This window comes from Lichenostomus cassidix, chromosome 4 (assembly GCF_008360975.1).
Source record: "Lichenostomus cassidix isolate B80296 chromosome 4, HeHo_3.0, whole genome shotgun sequence".
NCBI classification, from domain to species: Eukaryota; Metazoa; Chordata; class Aves; order Passeriformes; family Meliphagidae; genus Lichenostomus; species Lichenostomus cassidix.
In genome coordinates this window covers 45,650,551-45,672,270 of record NC_139484.1, presented here as the reverse complement: position 1 = coordinate 45,672,270, position 21,720 = coordinate 45,650,551, and the positions used below count along the sequence as shown (strand labels likewise).

The 21,720-nt window shown below is 38.3% G+C and overlaps 1 protein-coding gene across 12 annotated transcripts in view; it reads right to left on the bottom strand.

Annotated features, from left to right (window-relative positions):
* FRYL (FRY like transcription coactivator) overlaps window positions 1-21,720 on the bottom strand; it is a 168,718-nt gene that overhangs the window by 106,554 nt on the left and 40,444 nt on the right. The window contains exon 1 of one of the 12 annotated variants that reach the window (XM_085059000.1): window positions 13,100-13,201. The exons of the other annotated variants lie outside the window; for them this stretch is intronic. Within the exon in view, the coding sequence (XP_084915126.1) occupies window positions 13,100-13,175 (76 nt within the window). The 5' untranslated portion in view covers window positions 13,176-13,201. Of the gene's footprint in view, window positions 1-13,099; window positions 13,202-21,720 lie in introns of those variants that run through there. 12 annotated transcript variants of the gene reach the window in all.

The following is a 21,720-nucleotide window of genomic DNA, read 5'->3' as shown; positions in this document are numbered from 1 at the left end:
AATGCATCCTGAAACAACGTCAAAGTGACCACAGGCAGGTCTCTGTCAACCAGCAAACAGAAACTTAAATACCTTATCTCATCTTTGCTAATCCACAACTCTCTGGAAAAACAAAACTTCACATCCTCAGTTTTCAGACTTAAGGATATAAAAACCTCTATTGGTGCCCGGTACTTAAAGTAAAAACAATGTCAAAATGCTCAACAAATTTATGCTTGATATTATGTCCAAAAAGACTGTGTTAGAAGCCAGCAGCTTTTGCAAGGAGCTCTCTTGCAGAGCACAACCCAAGGTAGTTTGTTTAACCTTCTCTCCCTTCACTGCCTATTTATTCTTTCCTTGTGAGAAGAGGGCAATTCCAGCTCCCAGTTCAAAGAGGAAAATACTTTTCCTCATTATCCCCATTATGCTCATTATCCTCAATTATCCTCATTAATGTCAAACTGATACCTTTCCTGAGTAAATGCAAAAAAGTAATGAACGCTGGCGGTTTTGCTCTAAAAGGCTATTTCGGAAAAGGACTCTGGAACATCAGTTATAAAGTAACCAAAAATTTCAAATCATGTATCATTAAAAAACAAACAAACAAAAAAAACCCCAAACCAACACAGTAGTCCGGACTGGGTCCACGTACAGACCACTTTCGCATATTTGTAACTAACTGTCTAGTGAAGTGCTCAGAAATATAATAGGAATTCTGATACCAAGGTATGTTTTGAAAATTGAAGTGTTAGATATATATACACATGGATTAAAAAAAGGAAAGAAGAGAATAAACAAACAAATACAATTGAGCATTGGAATATGCTCAAGCATACATAAAATCAGTGATAGAAAATGTCTCATGCATTAAATATCAATTTCAGAAAAGAACAACTGTTCTACGCTCTGATTCTGTCAGTTTTGCCTAGTTATCCTCCATATGAACATATGAGCTGAAAAGCAAAATAAACTAGACTAACTCAATCTGCCACATTTAACACAAACATGTCAAGGACAGGAAAATAAAAAACGTGAAATCAACATTTTCAAAATCATATTCTTACAGTGATTTTGCTGAGGAATCAAACCCCTCCCTTTTTTTTGCACATCCAGGTAACTACCTAAATTTAACTGTAGAAGAAGAAAAAAAAGTCTGCCTTGCACTGAGGGGATCAGCTCTTCCGAAAATTCAATTCTAAGGGGTTTCAGTTCCCAGTAGAAGTCACCAAAGAATTTTTAGGACATAGGAGAGACTGACATTTTAACTACAGCATAGATTTCCTTGTGATGGCGTACACATATCTTATAATGTTGTTTTAAATTCTGTTTTTAAACTAAGTGTAGTTAGTTGTCTGTGGTTTTTTTGTTTATCAAATGTACTCTTCTGAGCCATGTTCTTTCATTCATCAAATTCTACAGAAAAACAGCAGAGTCAGCTGCTTAATTTATCGATACTCTGCGATATCTATTGTCTTGAGAAAAAGAGTTTGAAGAGTATGAAAATTAACAAATATATAGTAAATTCAGGATTGTTCACTAGGTCACTTACCCAAATTTGCTTTGCTTCCATGGTTAGTGTTGGTATTGTTTCTTGAGGTTTCTCAATGTTTTTTAGGTCTTTAACAGCAAAAGGTAGCGCTGAGTTCACGTGAAACCTTGTTAGCCATACTTTTTTTAAAAATAAGCATGAGACATTTGTATTTCAAACCAGACCTTCTGACTAAATTTATCTATCCTTACTGCAAATAAAAGAGAACTAAATTAGCAAAAATCCAAAGTTGTGCAATTCCTTAGGGAAACAGATTACAGCCTTCAGGCCTTTAAATCCTCAGAGGGAAGTGCAAGGGCACAGCATAAACCTGGCAAAAAAATCCCACCCAGCATGCACATAGCCAGCACTCAAACTGGACTGTAGAAGAAGACAATACTCAGTGCCATGCAGAGCTATTCTTAGCCACCAGAAACACACCAAGGTTTCAGAGTTAACAGCTTCTTTGTCAGTTTCATGGGAGGAGACTAGTCACATCTGAAATAAAAATAGGTTGTCATATGCTTGTCCATGGAATTCCAAAATACATGGCCAAATGGGTAATTTAAAAGATGCAAGCTGCATGTATTAGCCTTACAAGGAAAAGAAAAACCTTTTTTTCTCCTATCTTCCTCAACTTTCATTTCAACTTTTTATCTGATTCTAGTTTACTTCAAAAAGTAGTTTGCTCTCTCCAGAGTAGGAACCTTTATCTGGTTTCAATACATTCTTATAAGCTCTAAAAAGGATTGCTGGAAACCGTAACTGAGAGGCTCAGACTGGTAAGAGTGGGAAGTTCTGGCTGTGGAGGCACCAGGGAAAGTAGGGCTCTCAGCATGGCCTGCATGAACAACAGCTGGCTGAGGAGTACAGAGCCCCCCTGCACCCACCTGCAGTTTCACAACACACCCAGATCTGGAGACAAAGAACCGAGTCATAATGACTCACAGAAGTGGGACAGGATAGGCACCCTGAGCAGTGACAACTCCAAAACCACAGCTCCAAAATCTGCTGCCAACTGAAAAGCAGCACAGGACATGAGGAGAGTGTTCCACCTGGCATTCTTGGCTTCCATACCACGACCATAGGTTCCAGATGTAATAGCTTGACACATGCATTGTGGGGCCTTCTTGCTCGACAGACACCTTGAGCACCCCTGTCCTAGTGCCTGGCTCCTGGATAGACCTCTTGGACACAAACACTTGGCTCCCCTCAATTCATATTTTAAATAACATCTGCCTTCCCTCTTTTAAGGCCTCATATTTACATCTGCTGCATGGTTTATACAATGTTGCATCAGCATTTCCTACACTGCTTTGTGGCAAAAATTAAATAGTAGGTCTCATATTTTTGTAGGAAGACATGGAAAATATCCATAGTCTATCAGCAAAGTAACAGAAACAATGGCCTACAAAATGAAGTACTGTAAAATCTTTTCTGAACTGTCCCATGCTGATGGACAGGGATAAAAACATATTTATACATAAAAGCGTATTTTAAAGAGAGCAGCCTGTAAGGAGGTGAGACAACTGTCATAGCTACATTCAGAACTGCAGTAATTCAAATACTACCAGGTTTTGAGGCTTGAAAAGTAACTAAGCATCTAAGCATGTGCTAAGTAACTAAGCATGTGCTGACACTAACTGTGGCTGGCAATTAATGACAGCAATACTTGCTATAGTCAAGCACAAAATAAAGGTACGGGAAGAAAATATAAGAAACTATTGAGATTCTGCTCTAAAAATTCTCCGATGTTCATCCCTCTTTAGAAATAGAGGGTGAAATTCTCTAGGTCACTTAGGTTTCCAACCAGAATTAGCACAGACAGGTAGTCAATGCTGCCATCTCCCAAGTTTCAACATATATCCACACCATTATTTTCAAAATGGAGCAATACATACTCCATTCTTGCTCAGGTATACTATTACCAGAACTGATTTTATGCGTTGCCCAGTTATTCCCCCTTAACTCTGGAAATCTCAGCCTCTCTGGTCAAGGTTTTGGACCTCAAGCTTCCTCAGTATACTGAGGTTACACAGGCAAATAGTGTATGTACTATAAGAAAGCATTACCTCAGTAATCATCCTACAGTAATAAAACACAGATGAGATGAACAACTGAACAACCTGTGGGGGGAACAGAAGCAGAGTTTGGCCATGGTGGGACTGCGCAGTGACTGTGCAGCTCAGTCGGGGGTTAGGGCCTCAAAGCAGGGAGAGCTCCAGTCCTGACACCTGGAAGGAGACCAAATGCAAACCATGAACCGACAACAAGCTCTGGCCCCTGCCAAGTTACACTCTTGGCCAGTGACCTAGAAATGTGAGTTTCACATCCAGAGCTCATCGCTCATCTTTCTCCCTGAGGATGCAGTATTTAAGTTTGTGTGGTCACACATTAACACCACCGTAAAACACCAAGATGTTTTAATCATGGCAGGATGGCACAGCTGCACCTCATGGGTCTCTGTCACCTCTGTCAGTCCCCAAATAGCTAAAACTATCCAATATTCACAATCACTTTCTGGCAGTCAGTCTTAGTAACCTCAGTCTTAAAACTGCAAACAATTCTCAAGGACTTAACATCATTTTTTTCAGCACCATTAGGTAGATAGTCTCACCAGAAGTAAGGAAGCAAAGAAGACATACAAAAGCTTGATATAAAACTAGAAATGTGCAAGAATATATCTTAAAAACCCAGCTAACCAAGAAAATTAACTTAAAGTTAATTTGTCTGTTTTCAATACATTCTTTGAATGTGAAGAAGCAATACTTCCTCACTTCAGGTTTTCAGAATAAGAAGTGCAGTGCATACTAATTTTTTGTTTATTTTAAAATATTGCATTTACAGGAAGACATCAGTTTCGCACAACAAAATTGAATTTTAGTAATGCTGAACTTCAGCTCAATATGCTTCAAGAAGGTTTTCTGCTCAGGGACAGCATAATTCACATCCTTTACCGTATTTTAGACATTAAAATCTTACAGGTTTGATTCAAATACATGCTCTGACCTGCCATCCTCTCCCCTGTTTGATTAAACACATTATGTTCTTGTTTTCCTTGTCTTCTCCAAGATGAGCATTCCAGTTTTACTGTAACAGCAACATCTTTAGGGATAATGTGGCCGTAAAAGATAGGCATGAACTATAAATTAGAAATAAATACATAAGTAAAAATTATTCAAATGAACCTTTGAACAATACTACAGTGATATATACTAGGAAAACTCCTACAGTGAAATCACTTTCCTTGTGATCACCTTTTGCCGTATTTGTGAAACTTGGGTTTGCCCATAGATTTCTTAAGGTAGTTCTTTCAGAATTAGCGATCCACTTCTTGTTTTTCCTATAAAAAAAAAATTATAACTTGAAGTACTGTTTCAGGGTTTTTTAAATGATTATTTAAGAAGAGAAAACGTAAGAGAAAGATTGCAAAATCTCTTCCATCAATGCACTTCTGCTAGGTTATTTCTTGGTATTGGATTCCTCCTTCCCTTTTTCCTACTCAGTTACTTTCTGAAGAGAAAGAGCTTCACAGATGAAAATCTGCAAGCAGAACAATGTATGATTCCACCTTAATATTCCTGGCTTAGTCTATCATGCGTTTCTGGACACAGTGTTCAAACAGCTATCAAAAAACCTTTGAACTTCTCAGCCAAACCTCAGTACACCTGGGTTAGCTTCCTTCTTTCTTAACTTCGCTGTCACAAAAACAAAGTGCCAGTTGCCAGCCTCTCTTTTTTCAGGACAAGACCTCATTTGTAGCTGAAAGAACAGTAAAAATCTGGTGATATTTGGCCCAGCTGCTATGTCCTGCTGACAGGCAGCACAAAACAAGATGTTACAGAAAAAAAGGAGGCAGGTTTCTACTGAGATGTCAGACACACAATTTTCTAAAACGAACATGGGCTGCACTAAGAGCCGATGAGTTGTTACTGAGTTATCACTGTTGCACTGACCACCCTCACAAACAGCACTGTTCGTAACCTGAAGATCTTCAGTTCTAGCTCAGCATCATGAACAAAGGAAGCAAACAGGGATGATGAATAAAAGAAGCAAAAGGAAGAAAATTAACAACCCCCAGGGCTACTTATACTGCTTTGACAGCACTGTGAATATAACAATTCTTTCAAATATCCATCAATTAGTTAGCATTGATTTGCAAAGGCTCAAGGCATTCATACATCTTTCTAGACCACAATTCTTGTCTTTACTAGTTGTCTGCAAAGAAAACTTAAAAAAAAAAAGTTGAAAATATCCCCAAATCACATGCCAGCTGTGCCTGATAGGCAGAAGCAGAGGAGTTATTTATACCTCCCATGCTGTGCTTTTCTAAGATGTCTTTACAAAATTAACTGCTTCTAGAACTTAAACAAATTCTTAAGCAAGAAACATATAAACACTAATGTTTTAAATTAAAATTTTTATTTTAGAAGATTGAAATGGTTGTTTTTTAAACTCTTAGCAGTCTGTTTCTGAGGCTAAATATATCTGACAAAAAGTACTCTTTCTTTCCTGAAGATTTTCAAATTCTTGATTCTTAGGAGAAGAACAAGAAAAGACAAATTAAGAGGAAAATGTTTTATATGCCTATTGTTTTCTATTACTAGTTTGAAAGCATTCAAAATATATATACATACATATTCATCAGTAGAATTTGTTCTGAACTGAGTAAAAACTGTCCTACATATCGTGCTTTTCTTGTTTTTACTAACTATGCTTACTTAGGGTATCACGTTTAAATTCTGATGAGAATTAATTAAAGAATCATAAACCATGTAATTCTGTAACTGTATTGAAACATTTTCCACATCTAGCTTTTTGACCATCACTGTGTTTTAAGTACTTCTAAATCAGTCTGTAAGAGACTCCTGGATTTTTCTAACGAGAGTTATCAATGCAAACTCAACGGTAAGAAGTTTATTTCTATCTGTACCTTAATTTTCCAATAATTAATATTCTAATATTAAGAGTAATTAAAGCAATTCTATGCCTCAACATTTTCTTCTGTTACTGCAGCTTGGTAGTCTATAACACAAATCATATTTCATTTAACTCCCCTGAAATTTCTCACAGAATGTAGTTTCCACCAGACCTACTAATATAAACCTTTGTTTATGACGTTCACGTAGGCAACTGGGAATCTTAAGAGTTCAAACACCATTCTTATTTACAACAGCATGGCCCAGTTTCTTTTAGGATCCAAGTGTTCTTTTTGGTTTAGGATGGCCTTTTCTTCTTTAAGTTTAAATTGACCCTTTATTTTGCACTAGACCTAACAGAATTTAACATCTCCCTTTGACTAGCACCATTACTCTTTGTATAGGAATGAGGAAGAATATTTATTTCTGTACTGGGGAAAACCTGTAATTACATGTACACACGATGTGATATAGCAAACAAAAGTTGGCAATCTCCTTTCTAAATAAATAAATGCTGTTGTGTCAGTTACCTCTTAAATGCTATTAAACCACTAATGTCTAAACCTTTCCCCTTCAAATACAAAAGCACCAGAGTTAGTGCTAAAAAAACAAGTCAGCAGAAATGAGGTATTTGATATGGCTTGTTGCAATTGGTTTATCTGGAGCTTTCCTGAAGTCCATGCAGAGCATGCAGTTTATTCCAGCAACAGTAGCTGACAGAGTAGTTTGCATTTGGTGCTCTTTCTCCTTTCAATAGCATTCTCTTCTGCAATTTGAATAATTACAGAATCTAGTTATGGGTTTAGCAAAGTCTGTTACTTTCATAGAATGTCCCAAAGGAAAGCTCATTCTAGCATATCTATGCCTGATGAAGATAAAAAATATATATCCCAACATATAATGTACTTCCCACAACACAGGAATTTTATTAAAAAATTAATACAAAGAACTTCACAATAAACAATCCTCAAAAAATTGTTTTAAATAAAGAGTTCTATATTTTCCATCTTTATGTGCAGAGGAGTCCAAAGTAAGGCCCAAAGCATCATATAACCTTAGCTAATTATGACTAATAAAAATCTGGATACATACACTTTCCCAATGAGCATCCACACTCTAATACCCAATTTACATGGAATGTGTTATAGTATAGACTGCTGACATCAAACAGGTAAGGCAGACAAAAAGTATACATGTAGGTAGGAATGCTTAGCAATAATGGAAGCTAGACCAACCCCAAAACACACCAAAAAATCCCACACACATCTTCAGTCACATCTTCATTTCAGAAGAAAAATGAGCAAATATAAAAAGGCTTCTATGAAAAAGACAGAAGAGCAAGACTCGGTCCAGCTGAGCTGAGACATCCATACATGTCCAGCAACAGAGGCAGTCAGACTCTCACTGCTAGGCAGGTGATCCTGAACATCCTTTACATGAGCCTCAACATCCACCCTCCTTCCCTTGAGATCATTCACGTATGTATGCTGGGTATTCTTCAGCTTCAGGGTGGTACTTGAATTTGATTAGTTTGGATGTTATACCCACAGCTTTGTTATCGTCTTCCAGCCTACACCTACTTATAGACCTTGTTATTCCAAAATTCCCCCTTAGGAAGGGGGGGGGAAAGCTCACCCAATCTTCTCTTTGCATAGCAGATTTTACTACACAGAACATTACTGGCACTTCATTTAATGGTATATATGCCAACACACCACGTATCAGGAAACACAATGGGACTCAAGATGTACTGCACAAGAAGCCATCATCAAAGGCCACATAAGTTCATAAACAGAGCCAAATATGGAGGTTACATTCCACAACACATTAACACATTGATACATTTCCATTGTATTGGGTTCTTAACTACTGACAGAAACTTGCTTTTCCCCTGATAACTGAAAGACTATGGAAAAGTCTTATGTCCCTTCTACAGGAAAAGAATTTGCTGCTCCAGTAGTACAGGGACCTGTAACTACATTTGCTAACACAAAGTACACTTAGATGCCTTTTTTTCAAAAATAAAGAATTTAGTAGCTTCTTCAAAACTTAACAAATTTGGATTTTAAAATTTCATTTTAAAAATTCACTGTTCAATACATCAAAACACTTTTGGAAGATATAATCATAAAGCAAAATTGTTACATTCTCTACATAGAGCCTATCAAGTTTCAGCATACCAGGCAACAACTAACATGATTCTTTAAAGTCAAGGTTACAATAAAGAAAAAGCTTCCTACCAAAAAGACTGAGCATATTATTGTTTGGGATGCTTGCCACTAGAGAAATACCATTAACACCCTACTTAATATTGTACTTATTTAATTACTATTATTGTTTCAGAAGGCACTAAAAATAGTATCTTGTGAAAATAGGATTTCTGTACATTGTGAAGTAATACTGATTTCTCCACTGGAATATAAAAGATGTATGAAAATTCTCTAGAGCACCATAGTGCCACTAAGGCCCAATGGACAGTCTGGAGGAGAGGCAATCGTAACGTCTCAGACCAATTGTTTCCCCAGGTTTTATTTTTCTTTGCAGTTTGACAGTTACTGGGAAAACGAGTTGAAATTTACCATATAATAATGATTCCTAATATGTTAAAAAAATTGTGCTTTTACCACTTTTAAAAAGTATAATCCACTACCAAATTGACACAAAAGCAGCAAATCTGTGATTTTGCTAAAAAGCCATGCACGACTCCACATATACTCCATCTCACCCATCATCTCCAAAAGAACAAGACTGTCAAGAAAACATTTGTTTTCCCAGAATTCTTCCTATGGTCCTTTTTCATATACACTCCTATCATGGCACTGTTACATGACCTTTCTTATTTAAATGACAGCTTCACTGCTGTCCTCAAATGAAAATCACAAGATAAAAATGAAGCCATTACATCTACTTTGTTAAATACTGTATTAGCAGAGCAGAACCTCTCTTGAGATCCAAGAGTTCATTTTTGGTTGGTGAAGGAGGAAGTCAACTTCAGTCAAATTAATCCTATGGGAAGGTAAGTGAATCTTAAAAAGCAAACTCCAAGTGCTTTTTTTCATTCACAGAAAGAATGATTCAAAAGTATCTGCCAGGCAGCTCCCCAATTTTCACATGCTCGTCAGCACCTGGCAGCTGTAGCTCCAATAATTCTGTTGCCTTTAAAGTTGCTCCATTTATTTCTGATTTTATAACACAGCTTCCAAACCAACTGCTGTACAGGCAAACACAGCTCACTTTCCTGGCAGGACTTTGTTCTCAGGCTCACAAGTCTAAGTAACTTTGAAAATCACGGTCACAAACCCTTATCAAAAAGAGGCCAGGGCAACGACCTCAATGTAGCTTTGGCAGGGGTGTTGTTAAAGTGCAGCCCTGTTCTCCTAACCACCATAAGGTCTTGAGATACATGCATGATTCCTTAATCAAGCTGAGCAAGGTGAAAAATCCCACAAAGCACCTCCAAAACTGATTTATCAGAGGAAGACAGGGATGAATTCAAGGACAGAGAAGCACCCACAGGAAAGGTGTACCCTTCTATTTAGTCCCTAATGTTTTCCAGACAGACACAGCACAAGTACAGCACAGCAACAGAAAGCTGTGTGAGAGTTTTTAGGAGAACAATACATACTATTAAAAAAAAAAATTCCAGAAATAAATCTTAATTTCCAAACAGGACGTGACTATTAATACAGTATATATTGGAAACACAGAAAAGCTTTTAATAAAGCAGTAATGGGTTGTACTTGTGTTTACTGGAAATCCATTGTTCCTGTCCAAACTGTAAGCCCAGAAATACATGCCTAGTTTTCACAAAAACTTATGTCATGTCTTACAGAAAGGTATTGATTACTTAATGCTTTTCACTGTAAGCAGCACCACATGGGGTTTTTGAACCCACATATTGCATTACTGAAAGTAATTCTCATGGCATCCAGACCTCCTTAACCTTAAAAGAAGGGTTTTGTGGACAAAATATAGGAGCTTTCTTGCACCAAGCAACATAAATAACAATCAAAATTAATATTCTTCCTACAATTTAGAAACTCAGAATTATAGTTAGACAGACCACACATTGAAACTGCAATGGACTAAACAACAGAATCCAAGAACATTGAGATACATCATCACAACTAAGATTCCTTAAATACTGTGGAGCCAAGCAACCTGAGGACGAGCCAGTACAAAGCCTCCATTACATTCACAACTTCAGTAAGCAAATAGTTCTTAAGCGGGAACATCCTCACTTCACTACTGGATTAAAAGAACATTCCTGACTCCATTTAAAAAGAAGTAATGCCTAAAATTGTTGGCACAGAAACAGCATTCTGAAACTAGGCCGTATGAATGTCACTTCATTGTTGCTACTGAAAGAAAAAAGATCAACTACAATAAAACCTTAGCCAGCACTGCAACAGTATGCCAGCTAAGCAAGCCCTTAACCAGACCCGTGCAGCTTTGCTGCCTTTTTGTTACACACTTAAACACTCTCTGCAGATGCTTATTTTTATGCACAGGAAATGCATGCAAGTATATCTACTCCTTTTCTGACATTCATTAGCATATAAAAATTCTAAGTTATCATATAACCATGAAAAGTAGCATTTGCACCTAAAAATGTTATGAAAATACAGCAAAATCTTTTCTCAAGTAATTTCTTAGCATATGAACGTTTACTGAATTTCCAAACACATCCTCAACATAAACATTGTGTTGTTCCTTGCTCTGCACATACTGCATAACTTGATTAGAAAATATTTTAAGAACACAGAAAATGGCTTGCCCACTTCAGCTCAACTCACTGAGGTATGTGTGTGAATCACAATCCTTGGAGCCAGCACAAGCTGCACGGAGGGCTCTGCTCCTGGCCAGTCTGCACAGCGCACCATCAGAATGCGACTCTCGCACGCTCACAGAGCAGACGTGCAGCTATGCTGGAATCACAACCATTTTCACAAATGGAGTGACAATCCTGGAAAAAGTGAAATAAACCCCAGCTATCTAATCAGCGAATACAGAAAATTGGTTTGCTGGTAGATGATCCAAGTGCCACTTCCTGATGAAGGAGTCAGGAAGATCTTACTCCGTTGTGCTTACATAACAGAGGGCATAAAGGAGAGAACATAGCATCATATATAACCTCTTCTCAGACACCCTTTTTATTATTATTACTCTCTATCTTGTTGCTATTATTATTACTCTCTATATTGTCACAGCTGACAATTATCTCGTCTAGATGCTGCTATTTATCTCCTTATCTATACAATTATTTATCTATTTACAGATCGACTTTATTGTAACTGATTGTATCCCATGGTTTACTTTAGTTTGGAAACTATATACGTGAATCAACATTAAGGATTTTTAATAATTTTCATAAGGCAGCTTCAACTTCTACTATAAAATACTAAAAAATCCTTCTTGTTATCTCTATTTCAGCAAGAATGTTAGTAATTACCAAGTACAATTACAAGATATAATTTGGAACAGATACTGTTAATCTGCAAGATGCAAATTAAACAAAATAAAAAGCAAAACCTATAAGTATACCTGTTCTGAAACATTCATTGCTGTAACTCATAAGACAATAGTCTAGAAGTTATCAGTCCAAAACATGAATTACAGCAGTGATTACAAAAAATCAAGTCAGGTCTGAATGAGCTATTAGGACAAACTAAGTATCCACATATTCTCCTAGCACTAATTAATACACTGTACAACAAATAACTTGCTACTAATTCCTTCAAACAAGACAGACAGGTAAATATATACCACTACATTAGGGTAAAAATCCTAATGGCAGTATTTTGATGAAAGTGTACAGTGAGTGGAAACAGTGCATCCCAGTACATCTCAAGCAGCATAATGAAACATAAAGCTGAGATACCAGATACCTCCAGATTTTAACTTTTCTCGTTTTTACAAATACAAGAAACTTAGGACACATGAAATACTCAGCTGACGCTGAATTACGTCATCTTTATAACTTCCTGGCGTCCTCTCATGAAGTTGCTGTGCTTACGTTAGCAAAGCCTTCTACACAGTGCAAGGCAGCTCCCAGCCCGAGACCCTGCATTGAAGGCTGTGTGAAGGGGTGATGTGAGGACAGATGGGTCGTCTGAACCAAGAGCAGCATCCTTGCTTCGCTAGTTCAATTCAGACAAGGAATCCTCCTAGAAACTCTCGTTTCATGCCACTTAGAAGATCAAAGGCAGCAGTTTTTGCAGGCATAATAATACGTTTGAGACACAAAACCAATGCCACCCTATAAAATGCACTGTCCAAGGGTGACTGATTTGCTTCAAAGAAGCATTTAGAGCTTGACAGAACTAAGACACAGTGTCAGCATCTGGCAACTCCGCAGAGACGAGCATCTACTTGTCATCTCTCTTGGACAGCAAAGGGTGCAAAGAACTTTACCAGACTGAAACAACTGCAGCCTAAGAAAATTACTAATAAACAAATACACACATACAAAAGCTTACATGAGAACTAAGAAGCAGACAGCTCTCAGACTGGCTATGCCAAGTTGCACCAGCACACAGGACTGCTAAAACCCCGGCTTTTAAAGGGCAATTTCACACGGCAGAATGCAAAAAAAACCCAAAAAACCAAAAAAACAAGGGGTAAGGTATCTGCTATGCTGCTGCGGTTCCCGGTGCAGCAACATACTTACTGCTGCTGCCGCTCCAGGATTTCAGCAGAGACTTGATGCTGATCTCGAAGAAGAGGGAGTCCTGCAGGCTGAGCATGGTGCGGGCAGGGCGGAGCGGGGCGCCGGCTGCCCGCCGCCTCCGCCAGCACCCGCGGGAGGGCCGGGCCGTGCCGTGCCGTGCCGTGCCGGTGCCGGTGTGACGCAGGGCCGGCGGGCGGCGGGCGGGGGCGGCTCCTGCCGGGACCGACCCTCCTCGCCCGCCGCGCCCCGCCCCGCCGCAGGGCCCCCCCGAGGCGCCGCGGGGGCTGCGCGTGTTCCGCCTCCGGGCTGTGCCCACGCCGCTCCCGAGGGATGCTCTCAGCCGCCACGGGCACAGCCGCCGAGCCACCCAGCCCCTGGCAGCCCAACCACGCGACTCCTCGCAACTACAACCAAAAGGGGCTATAAAAGGCTGTTTGTGCTTTACCGAGTTTTAAATAAACTTCCAACCGATCTGTTAAAACCGTGATGAATTAAATAAACTGCCCGGCGTTGCTCTGCACAGTGCCAAAAGCCAAACACGCCTTCCACGCTAAAAGATCAGCAAAATCAAAGCGGGGGGAGGGGGCCGGGAAATCACAAATGTGAAAAACAGAATCACAGTGGAGGGCAGGAAGGCCGTAAGTATTCCCAGGGTGGATTCCTGCGAGACAACTAGAGCTGATTTAGGTCCGACACCTACAGCCAGTAGCAGCTCTGGATGTCCCATCCCCAGAAGTGTTCAAGGCCAGGCTCGATGAAGCTCTGAGCAACCTGGTCTAGTGAAGGTGTCCCTCCTAGCGCAGGAGGCTGGAACTAGACTAGCTTTAAGACCCCTTGCAACCCAAACCCTTTTATGATTCTACTAGCTCTTTGGAGTCTGGTTGGGGTTTTTTTTTTTCCTTACAGTCTTTCAAATTACTTTAGCTGTTTGATGGTTGTTTGGTTTGAGTTTTTTTTCCTTAGTGTCTTTTAAAGGATTTGACATAATTTTGGTATTTGTGCTAGTTTACTCTGTACTGAGTATCATCTAAAACACCACAATAGTTAAGTCTCTTATAAGTTACAGTTCTGGATTCCTAGGGATGCAATCCAACACTACCATAGGTAGGACTATGGCTTTAATACCACTCTTTTGGGATAAAGCAAGATACTCTGCCAATAGCCTTTGCCCCCTTCAGCACAGGGTAAAGCAGTTTGAGATAAACCTCCATCATCTTGTCCACACTACCGGGTACCAGGTGGCTCTCTGTCAGCTTGAGGTGTCATCTTTACATTGATCAAAAACACACCCGAAAGTGTCTCAAAATTTTATTGGACAATTCAAAAATTTCAGAAAGATTTCTACATACTGACAGGAAGAAATGACAAGGAAAAAATAATGCTTGTTTCCATAACTGCCACCAAATTACACATGTAATGCTACCCTTGGGTGAAGAACAGAAATTGAGAGAACTGGATGCTGAGATTATTGTAGCAGTGGCTGCCAAAGCAGTTTAATTAGGGGTACTTAAATTATAACTCGACCCATACCACACAGATGAATCAAAAAAATCAATCATGTGGATCCAAGGTAGACTGATTAACTAAATCTGCTTTAAGGTGATTTTTTAAAAATCCACAATTTCAAATCTGCTGCCCACACTGTACTAGGAGTAAACAAGCCATGAGGAGGAAATAAGACCTCTGTCCTCAGACAAATAAGAATTATCTGAACTTGTAGGAAAGATTTAAGAAGAGTGTACATTAAATGCTTTTAAAGTTTAAAGTTTATTTATGGTTATGGTTTTGTTTGTTTGGGGCTTTTTGCATCTATATCCCTCACCCCAAAAAGACAAAATAATTATAACTAACAGAGAGGTAACATAAACCAGTTGATGTCCAACTAAGTGGTTCTAACTCACAGGTCTAACACAGCAGCAAAAGGACACTGGAGAAAGAGTGGGACAATCCTGTCACTGCATAAGGCTGGTTCAAGCACCAGCTATTGGCATTCATGAGAATAACAGCTTTCTTAGGAGACAGACCGGTAATATCATTCATTTTTCATAGACTAAAAATAATCCAAATTTCCCCAAGCAAAAAGTATTTTCTCTACAGTAAGATATTACAGTGCTATCTACTTCCAAATAGTACTTTTTTCTTCCCTGAGTACAGAACATACATCCACAGAATAACTCTTTGGGACTTTGCATCGAACTTACTTTCATAAGCCTGTTTCAGGTAGTACAGGCTATGTAGTAGGTAGTATTACCTCATATTCCTTTTCATCACTCCTTTTATGAATACATTCAAAGTTACACTTCAAGCACTTCTTTTTCCTCTTACTAAGTAAGATATAACAGAGGTTGTATTTTGTTATGAGTGAGATTATGGAACCAGCTGATGAATTTCACCACTAATTTGAAAGACTGTATTAATTATGGTTGGTCTCTGACTGCCTTTAACACTGGGCTACAGAGACCTCTTCAAAGGAATCGTTGTTAACAGTGTGCATTCCAACATCATGAGCCAACTCTCTCAGCACCTCAAAAATAATGACTTTTAAAAATACACTTTAGGTTCTTTGTAGTTGCCCTTTTCCCCCCCTCAGCTGTTATTCTATAAGTTATTAGTGCCAGAAATTTATTAAAAAACAATCATCCCAGAAACCCTGGGAGATATACTAAAACAACCCTACAGAAATACTGATCTCCATGGTCCACCTTCTGGAGTCCTGTTAAGAAGACTTTCAACAAACAGAAGTTGTCAGTATTTTTGTAAAGTAGCATTTCAAAATTAAATTATTATTAGGAAATCTCTTTCAAAATTTGCATTTATTTATGACCTTGAGGTGTTTGTCCAACAAGTTACATGGCCTTCCACCATGGCATCTGAGATTTTGTAGCACTGTTATTTATTCATAGTATCAACTAGTGATCACTATTAATTGGGTTTCCTCAAGGATACAAGCAATTAATTTTAAATGCTTAATAGAAAATATTAGCCCATTAAAAATTTCCAAGAAATAAGAACTGTATGTACCAAGAGTATAAGGTTTTCCTTCTAAAGATTTCATTAGATGCATTGAAGATGAGAAATATATAATACTAGGAACAAAAATATTTTAAAAAGAAAAATGTTCTTTTAATACGACATGAATATGTATGGTCTCATACATACAGGTACAGACATAGCAACTTGGATTAAATGGACATCCCTAATTTATTAGATTAAAAATGGCTTACACCAAATGTTTTCACAGCCCTCCCATTCCCCCAAGAAAGGAGAAAACAAATTATCAGTACAAGTCCATTTAATAAGTGGAGTAATGGGTATGTCAGTATCTTAGACCTATATAAGCATTAGTATCATAAGAATTCTTACTGTACAACTGTGCACAAGCCTCCTAACATTTCTTCTACTACACAACCCAATTTAATTGCTTTTGTAACTAAAGGTGCATAGACAACAGTGACTGCCATATCAGACTTTTTGGGTTTTGGTTTTCCTTTGACATGAGTTAATGAAACAACCCATCAAATACTAGAACAGAAGATTTTGGTATAAACCACAAAGTTTAAAATATAACCTTTTATTTTTAATCAAAACAAGAATAGTAGAAGCAGAAAAGAAAAACTATGGATTACAAGCCTCTGAACCTTGGACAAGAACAGACAAGGCTAATTCATTGAGAAGAGCCCAACAAAACTCATTATGCAGAGTTACAAGGTATCACCATCATGTATTTCTAGAACTGTGTTAAAAATGTAATTTACAGCATGGATTTTTTTTCCAGTTCCTCATTCTCAGAGAGGAAAATGAAACAGTCTTCTGGAAAGTACAGTGTCTAAAATTGAGAGCAACAAGTATGACAACTAAAAATACCTATCAGTTTGAGTAGTTATACGAGAAGTCTTCCATAAGGTTAATATTTTACTATTTTAGATAAAATGGAAAATATAAAGCACTTGCATTTAAATATAAGCAAATGGCTTTGATCGGGAGCTGGTTCATGTAAGAAAACAATCCAAAAACAAAATATGAAATTGAGGATTTGTGCACATTTTCATTAATAGGCTGAACATTGCACAATTCCAATAAATACATTTTACCATACCATTTATATACTGATCCTAGTATTTGCATACCTTTTGATTCTGGACCAGTTACCAATTTCACTTCTAAAGGGAGCAGACTGCTATAAAGTCTCTCTGATACTTTCTCAAGAGTCAAAGTGAGGTATGCATGAATAAGCACAGTGGTATCAGTAAGCTCTTAAAAGAACCTGACAAGAATTGGATTGTAGGTGCACTAAAGCAGAAGTGCTCAGTCTGCAGACACAAGCTGTTTGTACTCTACTAAAATGATTAATTCAAGTGCCCAGTCCACACCACGCTTTTTGCTCAGATATGAAAAACTCTACTTAGTAAAGAGGATGGCTAGAAGCAAATTGCTCAAGCTGCTTCAGTGACCTAAGTCAGGAGACTCCAGGCTGCAAATAGACAGATACATTACAAGATTCACGCGCCGTAAGCCCAGCTGCTCCAGGAAGTATTAGACTGTCCATTTGTGGTACCATTCATCCATAGCATGCTTGACCTGTACAAGCAAAGTCCATTCAGCTCTTCAAAACATTTTATTTGAGATGTAATATTCAGTACAAGTACTGTAAGCCCAGTCACACAACAGGTGAGATTTACCCTGAGCATTTTAACAGCTAGAGGACCCAAGCAATCTAAGAGATCAGAAACTATTGCACTGTAGATAGTACAAATAACAGAACTTTGCTTTATTTGTAGAATTAGGTGTTTAATAAAAATATTTCTAAAAGGATCATTATCCATAGCAGGATCAATACATTTACCACAAATGTGTATGCAAAGGCTATTTGCACAGCTTTGCTTTAATTCAAGTAAAATTATGCCATTTTCTTGGAGCTGCCCAAAGACATTGCTGGCAACTATTTTGAACAATGTACATAAAGTAAGTGCCATGTGCATAATAATTGCTGCTTCAGGAACTGCCACAGCTCTGGCCTGTGGAAAACACTGACATGCATGACTGGAAAAAAAAAAAATTCACAGTGTTGTTTTAGCTTCACCTCTACAGGCTGAAAAGACGGGTTTCATGACTGAATAGATTGTTGTATACGTTATCTTAAAGGAGCAATATTTAACTTCAAAAAGTTTGCTTTTAAATGACAAAGAAATAACAATTTATGAGACATTAATTTGTGTTTCACAGGGAACATTACAGATTTTTAGCTTCATTTCCTTTTTTTCTCCTCTTGAATTGAAGTGTTATTCCCCAGTTCTACAACAGTTTCATTCCGCTAGGAGCATATTCATTACACACTATCTCCCTCCCTCAAATCCCCAGTGGAGCTCTTGCTCTTTTCCACGGGGATGGCCAAGATAACAGAATGATTTTTCTACTAATCCCTCTACAAAATAATTTAAACTATTTTGAACAAACGATTCTGGCATTAAATCTCAATTTAAAAGCCATAGCTAAAGGCATTTTTTTAAGTTACAAAGAAACTTGCAGCCACTCTTGCTTCCAGAAGTTTCTTTACAGTTTTCAGACCTACTACATCCATTTTCAGGATGATACAGACCGACAGAAAATGCATTCATGCAAAGAACTACAAATAATAATTCCCATTTAAAATAAATTAAATTAATTTTCCAGCTAGCTCTGTACGGACACTTAAGATGCACAGCTTTCTTGCAGAACACACTCTTAGAGTAAGATCAAAGAGGATACAGTTAAATATTAACTTTTCATTACGTTAACAGTATCTAGATTGAATACTGTAAAAGAAAAAAAAGAATCCCCCACAACCTTCAAGAAAGAGTAATCAAATCCTGAAAAATAAAATAATTTTCAAGAATATTTAACAACAGCCTTACGAATTTTGTAAGAATTTATAGTGAACAGATATCTAGTCCTTCCTGAAAATTTAGCCTTCCGTATCAGCAAACATCATAAGACTACAAGGAAACGACTCAAAAAGGTGAAACATTTCAAAAACCACAATAGGCAGTTCTGAGATGATCTTTAACCTATCTCCCTCCAAGAGGAAATGAGACAGGTAAAGTGATTACACAAGCCTAAAGCTGCTACCACATCTCGTAAGTCAGACGAATCCCAATTTCTCAATTGTCACAGGCAGCCCTGTAATTAAAATTCTAGAAAACACAGTGATTTACTCCTTCTCAGATGCTCAACTTCAATGACTGCAAATAAAACTTAAAGGTACAAAGCCCAATTAAGATGGTTCTATGTCAGACAGCCTGAAATAACTGCCTTAGGATCTGATCTGTCCAATTCTGCACCGTGTCAGCCTCCTCACTGTGCTTCAGCACTAACATACCAATGCACTGCATTTGGGGAACCAGCCCTCAGTTTTCACCAGCCTTTTAAAGGGAACCTGGAAACAGTTACGGAGCTACACAGAAAATCCCTGCTTAGTTGCTGGGCATTTAAATGGATAGAGTAAGGAAAGGCTTAACTCTGTTACCCTACAAGGCCTCAAGACAACTGCCTACAAATCAGTTATGTTTCTATTTTTGTTGTTCCTCCCAAGCTGCTGGATGTCTGTGCCACTTTTACGGGAAACATCATATTTGCATTATGCAAGGATCAGTTACTCTATCCCTATGGAGAGCATGGGAGGGGCGGGAAAAAAAACCCACTGAGAGTTTATGATTCATCTGGGAAAACTTTAAAGAAGAAAAAGTTAAAGAAAAAAGTTACCTATAGGGGTAAACTCAGCACAGAAGCCACAATCTGTTAAACCTCATGAGTGCAACAGTACTTGGGCAGAAAATATTCTCAGATGCAGACTCCCACTAAACTCACAGAGCAGCTGAAGATCCTTGTGTATGTGCTCGCCCTGTGCCCAGACATGAATTCCTGACTTCCTCCCGCTGCCATAAGCAAAGCTCAATGTTTGCTCCTGAGCCACTGTCACTGCAGTCCATTCCTGTTTATACATTAAAGCTCTGTAGAGCCCTGTGTAATGCAGACATATGTCTGGTTCAGCCACCTCTGCCACAGGGCACTAATAGTAGGCAGAGGGATGGGGGATGGCACAATTACAAGAGGGAACTTCTAGAGGTGTCTCTGCAAAACATCCTCACAATCATAAGCCTACCAACTAATTCCACCATGCCTTAAATCCCTATGGAGGCGGCAGCTCTGCACACATAGTGTAAGGACTTGAACAGCTGTAGTTAAGAGTCAGAAAAAGGAAAGCAAGAAGGGGCAAGGCATGGGCAGCCAATTTTCTCTTGAGGTTTCAACTCCTGAAATTGCCTTTCCTGATGTTTCAGTTACACAGGGCAGGAGCATATGGAGCTCCACCACCCAATATCAGAAATAAATAAGAATAATTACATTAACATGGCATTCTTCACCGTTGAACTAAACTGGCATATTTCTTCACTCCAAAACCAGCCAATATTTACAGCGCATTTTTAAGTGCTTTAGTTACCATGATTTTTAAACAATTGAGTGCTTTCAATGCTGAATTTTGCAGCTTTCCCATCTCTGTGAAATGAAATATATTCTTGTAGGAAACTGAAGCGTAAGTACAAAATAGAGATGCTTTTAAGATTGAGAAAGGTAATTAAAAGGTAAGATACACAGTGCTTTGCAAATCAGAAATAACAGAATTCATATGCAATTTCTGAACCTTTATTTTGAGCAAGCATGCTGTTACACCAAAGAAAAGCAAGAAAAGAAATACAAAAATCAGAAAGGGAGAGAACCAGAAGTAGTAACAAACCCAAGGGCACCTAAATGCAACAGTTTTAGATACCAAACACATACTCAAACTTTACAAGGCCACATTCGCCTGGAAGTTGTGCAAATGGTCCACAACATGAAGTTCCTTACAGTGCCTTAGCCGGTCGACTACACAATAGCCTCTGCCTGCAGATGCACATGGGACAGCAGCTGCAATGCCCAGTGCTCCCCTTGAACCACAGCAGGCAGCTCTGCACCCACATCCCTGCATCTGGCTCAGCACACAAACTGAAAGGGACAGTGTCACTTCACTGCAAGCCCTACTAGTTAATGAAAAATGAAGAACTGAAATAAGGTGAAAAATGAAGAACTGAAATCAGAAACTACTGTTTTATACAGATCCTTCCATGAAACAGGAATTTATGGAAACCCCAGTCAACAAAGACAAAACACTTTTAAACCAACTCTAATAAACTGGAAACAACATACTAGATAAATACAATATTTTTATACAAGTTTTGAGGTTTTTTCACATGCATTACTGTTTTTTCTGCTTTAAGTTAGAAAATACTTCAAAATTAAAAACACCCTTCCTTCAGCAAGTCATCCTCTCAAAGAAGTGACTGAGACAAAGCTCACACCAGTGCATTTTTAAGAGATGCCACGTGACACCAGACAGTTTTGAGTCAGTCTCCAATATGATCATGCAACAGTATCCTGATGTTAGAGTATCTTATAGTGCCATATTGGTCTTATCAATGAGCACTGAAAGTCTCCCAAGCAATCAGGGTCCATCACAGACATCTGTCACTACTGACCTCACTGGCACTAATCAGCTGAAGAACTACTATTATTTATGTAGTATCTCCATATAAGGTGTATTGCACAGC